At 45.7% G+C, this 8,348-nt stretch overlaps 1 protein-coding gene across 2 annotated transcripts; it reads left to right on the forward strand.

The window, feature by feature from the left end:
* Window positions 1-51: 51 nt before the first annotated feature.
* On the forward strand, window positions 52-7,939 carry LOC109907179 (protein HGH1 homolog). 2 transcript variants are annotated; one of them, XM_020504991.2, is made up of 7 exons: window positions 52-137; window positions 515-1,163; window positions 1,365-1,465; window positions 1,683-1,781; window positions 5,543-5,634; window positions 5,866-5,988; window positions 7,537-7,939. In XM_020504991.2, the coding sequence occupies exons 2-7, from the start codon at window positions 622-624 to the stop codon at window positions 7,720-7,722; spliced, it is 1,143 nt and encodes a 380-aa protein (XP_020360580.1). In that variant the 5' UTR covers window positions 52-137; window positions 515-621; the 3' UTR covers window positions 7,723-7,939. The 2 variants fall into 2 exon arrangements, with proteins under 2 accessions (XP_020360580.1, XP_031650982.1); XM_031795122.1 differs by having other exon boundaries at window positions 133-401.
* Window positions 7,940-8,348: the final 409 nt, after the last annotated feature.

Below are 8,348 nucleotides of genomic sequence, written 5' to 3' on the forward strand. Positions count from 1 at the left end.
AGAAAATGAAACCAATCAGAACTAAGGATTACTTTTGGAAGCGGATATATCTATATTATCTGTAATCCTATTGGAGAAGCAAAATGTCGAATGCGGAAGTACTTAGTTATCAGCATGGAACGACCCATGTGGATGAGGTGAGTGTGCGTCATAATAAACGTTTGATCAATGTTACAGATCAATGTTACAGATTGGTTTTAAATCCAGAAATATGTATCAAGCCGATGTACGATGTACGATGTAGCTAGCTACGAAACTTTTAGCAGTCAAGGAATTCGGGTGGTTTTATATCGCCTGAGATATGAGATATAGAAACTACAGTGAACCCATGTTCGACTGGCTAGCTAGCACGATTGAAAGGACTCGGATATGATCATGCTATGTGACAGCATGAGTTCAATGTACCTATTACTGACTTTGTCATTTATATTCACCATGTATGTTTATGTTGTGTTATAGCTACATTGTATCTAACCAGTTATCATTGGTCTAATTTTCCTCTCTGTCTTTGTAGCAAGCTTTCTTTTACACTTGTGGAATTGTAACCCTGTATCTTGTGACGGTCAACTTTTGGATTAGTGAAGATTTGGATTGACCATCACACGTTGCCTGTCCACCATCATGCTGAGTGACGTGGAGGCAAAAGAGCTGCTGTCCTTCCTCACCCTGAACACCAGGCCGGACCTCAAGGGCCAGGCCACAGAGTACATCCTGGGCCTATCTGGCAACAGGGATGGCTGTCGCTACCTACAGTCAAAACCTGACTTCCTTAAAGCCCTGGTGACCCTCACCACCGACCCCTCTATCGCTATCGTCAAAGACTGTTACCACTCTCTCATCAACCTCTCGGCTGACGAGACCATGCACCAACCGCTGGTGAAAGACGCTGACTTCCTCCCTATGTTGTTTACAAACCTCCTGGACCCAGAGTTTATGTTTGCAGATCGTATCTGTACGATCCTCACTAACCTGTCGCGGCACGTGAAGACGTGTAAAGAGGTGTTTAAGGCTATGCAGGAGCAGGAGATAGGTCTGACGCAGATAGTGGAAATTTTCTGCACCGAGGGCTACAACAAGCAGGTGTCACTCCATTACCTGGGCCCCCTCCTCTCCAACTTGACTCAGCTCCCCGAGACCAGACACTTTATCCTGGATAGGGAGAGGTCAGTGGCTGGGTGCTTAGCTCATGAGATCCAGGTTTAGCCTAGGCTAGGTTATGTCTTTTGACTTTTCTCATCATCTGGTAATACATGCTATACATGCCTAAAGAGATGTCAAACTTCCTGCCCAATAAGTGTTACCTGTCTGTTCCCTGTCCAATGATGATGCCTGATCTTTGTGTGTGTGTGTTTGATGGTCCACAGGTGTGTAGTGCAGAGACTCCTTCCCTACATACAATACGAGGCCTCCACAATCAGACGAGGGGGAGTCATTGGCACTCTGAGAAATTGTTGCTTTGACCATGGTAAGTGATGAAAAGACACACACATACATGTTAATGGCTGTAGGACAGTCGGTTTTAACCTTCCTAGTTCATGCCCGTTTTGTGTTGAATTGAAGAGGATTCATTTTCGGTAAACGTTCTAGCTATGTTGACCTTTGACCTTGTAACATATGTTTCCAAGACAGGGTAAGAGAAAAAAAAAAGTTCTTGATTTGGATATCTTACGATTTCCCCCCAGCTCATCATGAGTGGTTGCTGAGTGATGCAGTGGACATTCTGCCTTTCCTGTTGCTGCCTCTCGCTGGGCCTGAGGAACTGTCTGACGAGGAGAATGAAGGTAAGGAGGACACCACGGTAAAGTGTTTCTCATCTCTCTGCAGAACAGACAGGATCCAGCTGCAGCAGACAGCGTATCATGTACTGTACCAGGCACGGTGATTTCAGATGATTCAACAGTCCTTAAATACATCCTCGGCCCTAAGGAATAGGGTGAAGTTGCCCCTAGACCAGTGGTATTCAAAAACAAATTCTAGTTAGTACGCACTACTAACAATTTAATAATAATAACAATGGGGCGGCAGGTAGCCTAGTGGTTAGAGCGTTGGACTAGTAACAGAAAGGTTGCAAGATCAAATCCCCGAGCTGACAAGGTAAAAATCTGTCACTCTGCCCCTGAACAGGCAGTTAACCCACTGTTCCTAGGCCGTCATTGAAAATAAGAACTTGTTCTTAACTGACTTGCCAAGTTAAATAAAGATAAAATAAAAAAATAACAGGTTAGTTCGTAACACACTGATATAACAGTTTAGTTAGTAGACACTGATATAACAGTTTAGTTAGTTAGACACTGATGTAACAGGTTAGTTAGTAGACACTGATGTAACAGGTTAGTTAGTAGACACTGATGTAACAGGTTAGTTAGTAGACACTGATGTAACAGGTTAGTTAGTAGACACTGATGTAACAGGTTAGTTAGTTACACACTGATATAACAGGTTAGTTAGTAGACATGATGTTGCTCTTGCTGCTGGTGATTCTCTGATCCACCTCTATGCAGACGACACCATTCTGTATACTTCTGGCCCCTCCTTGGACACTGTGTTAACTAACCTCCAGACGTGCTTCAGCCGTAGAAAAATGCTTACTGAAATTCTCAATAATCGTAGATTTATCAGTGGTGACAGTGTTTCCTAGCGTCAGTGCAGTGGGCAGCTGGTAAAATAACAGGTTAGTGAGTAAACCCTGACATAACGGGTTAGTTGGTGGTAGACCCTGACGTAACGGGTTAGTTGGTGGTAGACGCTGACGTAACGGGTTAGTTGGTGGTAGACGCTGACGTAACGGGTTAGTTGGTGGTAGACGCTGACGTAACGGGTTAGTTGGTGGTAGACGCTGACGTAACGGGTTAGTTGGTGGTAGACCCTGACGTAACGGGTTAGTTGATGGTAGACCCTGACGTAACGGGTTAGTTGGTGGTAGACGCTGACGTAACGGGTTAGTTGGTGGTAGACGCTGACGTAACGGGTTAGTTGGTGGTAGACGCTGACGTAACGGGTTAGTTGGTGGTAGACGCTGACGTAACGGGTTAGTTGGTGGTAGACGCTGACGTAACGGGTTAGTTGGTGGTAGACCCTGACGTAACGGGTTAGTTGGTGGTAGACGCTGACGTAACGGGTTAGTTGGTGGTAGACGCTGACGTAACGGGTTAGTTGGTGGTAGACCCTGACGTAACGGGTTAGTTGGTGGTAGACGCTGACGTAACGGGTTAGTTGGTGGTAGACGCTGACGTAACGGGTTAGTTGGTGGTAGACGCTGACGTAACGGGTTAGTTGGTGGTAGACGCTGACGTAACGGGTTAGTTGGTGGTAGACGCTGACGTAACGGGTTAGTTGGTGGTAGACGCTGACGTAACGGGTTAGTTGGTGGTAGACGCTGACGTAACGGGTTAGTTGGTGGTAGACGCTGACGTAACGGGTTAGTTGGTGGTAGACGCTGACGTAACGGGTTAGTTGGTGGTAGACCCTGACGTAACGGGTTAGTTGGTGGTAGACGCTGACGTAACGGGTTAGTTGGTGGTAGACGCTGACGTAACGGGTTAGTTGGTGGTAGACGCTGACGTAACGGGTTAGTTGGTGGTAGACGCTGACGTAACGGGTTAGTTGGTGGTAGACCCTGACGTAACGGGTTAGTTGATGGTAGACCCTGACGTAACGGGTTAGTTGGTGGTAGACGCTGACGTAACGGGTTAGTTGGTGGTAGACGCTGACGTAACGGGTTAGTTGGTGGTAGACGCTGACGTAACGGGTTAGTTGGTGGTAGACGCTGACGTAACGGGTTAGTTGGTGGTAGACGCTGACGTAACGGGTTAGTTGGTGGTAGACGCTGACGTAACGGGTTAGTTGGTGGTAGACGCTGACGTAACGGGTTAGTTGGTGGTAGACGCTGACGTAACGGGTTAGTTGGTGGTAGACCCTGACGTAACGGGTTAGTTGGTGGTAGACCCTGACGTAACGGGTTAGTTGGTGGTAGACGCTGACGTAACGGGTTAGTTGGTGGTAGACGCTGACGTAACGGGTTAGTTGGTGGTAGACGCTGACGTAACGGGTTAGTTGGTGGTAGACCCTGACGTAACGGGTTAGTTGTGGTAGACCCTGACGTAACGGGTTAGTTGGTGGTAGACGCTGACGTAACGGGTTAGTTGGTGGTAGACGCTGACGTAACGGGTTAGTTGGTGGTAGACGCTGACGTAACGGGTTAGTTGGTGGTAGACGCTGACGTAACGGGTTAGTTGGTGGTAGACGCTGACGTAACGGGTTAGTTGGTGGTAGACGCTGACGTAACGGGTTAGTTGGTGGTAGACGCTGACGTAACGGGTTAGTTGGTGGTAGACGCTGACGTAACGGGTTAGTTGGTGGTAGACGCTGACGTAACGGGTTAGTTGGTGGTAGACGCTGACGTAACGGGTTAGTTGGTGGTAGACCCTGACGTAACGGGTTAGTTGGTGGTAGACCCTGACGTAACGGGTTAGTTGGTGGTAGACGCTGACGTAACGGGTTAGTTGGTGGTAGACGCTGACGTAACGGGTTAGAGCAGTGATATTCAAACTTTTTCAGCGAGGATCCCATTTTTTTTTGGGGGGGGGGCAGTATTTCTTAAAATAATGAAATTGAGTTTTACGTCAACAAATAACCTTCAATTTATTGAATTTTTAGCTCTTATCAAAATGAATAAAAACCAATAAATACGTTTACTCAATACTATTTTATTTCAAATTGTCCTTCTCAAAAATGTTTGTATATTTTCTGTCCTATTGATGTTCTGTATTGTCATGTTCTGTGTGGACCCCAGGAAGAGTAGCTGCTGCTTTCACAACAGCTAATGGGGATCCTAACAAAAAGTATTGTTGCCACCCCCCCACCCCCCCGCTGCAGTTCCCTCGATTTTGAGTCGGTTTGACATTTTACCCACTAATGGTTAGGATTAGGGGAAGGGACGATTATCCTAGATCTATACCTAGGGATAACTTCAGAGCTCATTCCTACTCCCAGCTGCAACAGGAAATCATTGTGGCATGAGCATGTCTGCTGCAGTAACCCTCTCCTCCATAGGACACAATGTGTTTGTTCTGTGCAGATGGCAGGTGGAATTTCAAGGCACTGTGTATTTGTCCCCACCTTGTGCATGGAGAGTTGATTAAAAAAATGTACATCACAAAAACGTCAGAGGGACCCAAATATAACATGTTTAAGATCCTTCCAAGGAAGTTGTGAATCTGTGCTGTACTCAGCTCGGGGTTCAACTTTAAAGGCGGTGGTCACGTAAAAATAGTTCAACATTTTTCATTTGTTTTGATGTTTTACAGTCTTGTGGCACATGGCCACGTTAACCAGTCTTTATAGAAGGCTACACAGCCTGAGATGCTAGAGAAGAATTCATAAAGAGATGGTTTGCTTCGGCCCTCTGTTTGTACTGTGAACAACATGCATTGATTAAAACACTTCAACTCCTTGATATAGCCTACTGCTAATGTAATACAGTAAGATATCTGCACTCAAATGTAGCCTAATACTGACGGTACATTATTCTTATTCAATGAAGGGTTACCCGTCGACCTCCAGTACTTGCCCGAGGACAAGAAAAGAGAGGAGGATCCCGACATTCGCAAGATGCTCATTGAGACCATGATACTGGTTGGTGTACCCAAGAGTCAATACCATTCCATGCTTCCACCAACACTTCAAATGAAAGCTTATTTGTCACGTTTGCAGATGTTGCCGCAGGTGCAACGAAATGCTTTGTTTCTGGCTCCAACACTTAACCATCTTTGTCACTAAACCAGAAAAGCTCTTTCTGTATAACCCAAACTGATTTTAACAGCTGGAAATACTCCTAACTTGATGTTTTTCTCTTGATGCACCCAGCTGACTGCTACCAAAGTGGGCCGGCAGTTTCTGAAGGCCAAGAACACCTATGTCATCATGAGGGAGTTCCACAACTGGGAAAAGGAACCTCACGTGGCCGCTGCTTGCGAGAAGTTTATACAGGTAAACTACGAATATACACTGAGTATACTAAACATTAGGAACACCTTCCTAATACTGAGTTGCACCTCCTTTTGCTCTCAGATTAGCCTCAATTCGTTGGGGCATGGACTCTACAAGGTGTCAAGTGTTCCACAGGGATGCTGGCCCATGTTGACTCCAATGCTTCTCACAGTTGTCATGTTGGCTGGATGTCCATTGGGTGGTGGACCATTCTTGATACACATGGGAAACGGTTGACCATGAAAAACCCAGCAGCGTTGCAGTTCCTGACACAAACCAGTGTGCCTGGGACCAACTACCATACCCCGTTCAATGGCACTTAAATGTTGTGTCTTGTCCATTCACCCTCTGAATGGCACACAATGCATGTCTCAGTTGTCTCAAAGGTTAAAGAAGGATCTTTAAGCCGTCTCCTCCCCTTCATCTATACTGATTGAGGTGGATTTAACTGACGACAATAAGGGATCATAGCTTTTGCTTGTCATGGGAAAGAGCAGGTGTCCTTAATGTTTTGTGTACTCTGTGTATAATTTACAGTAATTTAATATGTGTTAGGTTTGTACTAAGATCAACAAACGGTTGCTGTAATTCTGAGGCAGACCTCTGCAGTTAGGGTTTAGGTTTACCCTATTAAATCAACCCAGAGCAACCTCACGGTGAGCTGCTGCTGCTGCGTTATTCACAAGCAACTCCAGATTTTCCAGCTGTCGTCATGGCACCTTGGTAACCAGTACGTTCGGGAATTTCATGGCTTCTTGTTGTGCTTGGTAAGACACCCCATTCTACAATGCCAATTAATCTCATGACATGTCAGTACTCTGAGTGCTGAAATTTACAGCAGCGGCTGACTGAGAAAATGGAATCTATATCCCAAATGGCACCCTAGTCCCTACATAGGGCTCCACAGGACCCTGGTTAAAAATAGTGCACTATCGGCCCTCGGTAAAAGTAGTGTACTATAGGGATCCATTTAGGACACAGACAGGATGTTCTGATTGCCTGGAAAAAGCTTCCACTGTTCCTTCCCTGCATAGTGCCTGCTCTGCAGTGGCATTCTGGTAGTGGGGAACGACTGAGTGGAAAAGATGTCACTCGGTCTTGGGTGAAACCCCCTGATACACTCCATACAGCTAGGAGATCCCTTTTGAGTTCTGGTCCAGAGGTACGAGTTCAGTCTTTAGCTACCCAGACAGTTTAACCAAAGTCATAAAGCATATAAATCTAGCGAGTTGAAATCCAAGCTTGATATTTATCTAAGATTAATGGCCTTTTTATGCTGAATCTTGCGCTTAACAAGGTTGTAACATTTTATCATATTACATAAAAATACATATTTTTTTCTAAATTTGGGAACACGTCCTGATGCCGTTTTGACGTTTCTTGAGCTAATTTGTTGTCAACTCCAGTCTGTAGTAATGTTGAGGATGTCATTGGAATATTTTGCTCTCTACAGTTTTTTCACTTAAAGTAAGTCTTTGTTAATGTGTTTGCCACCAGCATTGATGTATCCTTTTTTGTATGGGCATGTCTCCTGTCTCTCTCTGTCAGGTGCTGATCGGGGACGAACCGGAGCCAGGCATGGAGAACTTGTTGGAGGTGGAGATTCCTGAGGATGTGGCGGTGAAGCTCAAAGACATGGATGCCAAGGAGCAGGAGCAGTTGGAGAAGGACCAGGAAGATCTGTTAAATCCAGACAAGCCCCAGCAGTGTGCTGGCATAGTGAGGATGATGTAGCAGAGGTCTTTTCTACATTTCATCTGAGCCACCATCTGATGAACAATGGAACCAAACCAACTGCTGACTGGAACGAACAGAAGATAATTCTCGCCATCACAACAACAAACTTGCATGTAAACAGGAGTCGGGGAGGACTGTGTTGTATTTTCACATAATGTAAATTCAGACAACAAAAGTCAAGTAACCATTAAAATAATATCGTTTTTAACGAAAAGAGTCTGCCCTTGATTTATTTTCTGTAGGAACCCCAAAATGTTTGAGTCCCAAATGGAATCACGTTTGAGCCCATAGTAGTCCATGGTAACATAATCCAGGGTTAGCAGCCACTAGGTACCATGGTTAGCAGCCACTAGGCTCGTAGCCAGGAGTAGGAATCCTCAGGCTGCCTTCAGACAGTTTACCTGAGAAGCTGTGCAGCTGCCTGTTGGGCTGCTGGTCCTTATGGGCTGAGCTGGGCTTCCTGCTGTTAGGTAGGTTGTGGAAGGGCTTGGGGGTGGAGGGCTGCCACTGTAACAGCTTCTAAATCAGGTCCTGGCAGCCTGGAGGGGCACACACAGCCAGGGGACATTAGGACTGCAGCTCTTTATGGCAAAGTAGTTTTATTGACTTTAAAGTAACATCAA

Source organism: Oncorhynchus kisutch, linkage group LG17 (assembly GCF_002021735.2).
Source record: "Oncorhynchus kisutch isolate 150728-3 linkage group LG17, Okis_V2, whole genome shotgun sequence".
Classification (NCBI taxonomy): domain Eukaryota; kingdom Metazoa; phylum Chordata; class Actinopteri; order Salmoniformes; family Salmonidae; genus Oncorhynchus; species Oncorhynchus kisutch.

Coding starts and splice junctions, on each gene's coding strand:
- LOC109907179 (XM_020504991.2), top strand. CDS start 622: ATGCTGAGTGACGTGGAGGCAAAAGAGCTGCTGTCCTTCCTCACCCTG. Junction 1,164..1,364: donor TTTATCCTGGATAGGGAGAG/GTCAGTGGCTGG, acceptor GATGGTCCACAG/GTGTGTAGTGCAGAGACTCC. Junction 5,989..7,536: donor CTTGCGAGAAGTTTATACAG/GTAAACTACGAA, acceptor TCTCTCTGTCAG/GTGCTGATCGGGGACGAACC.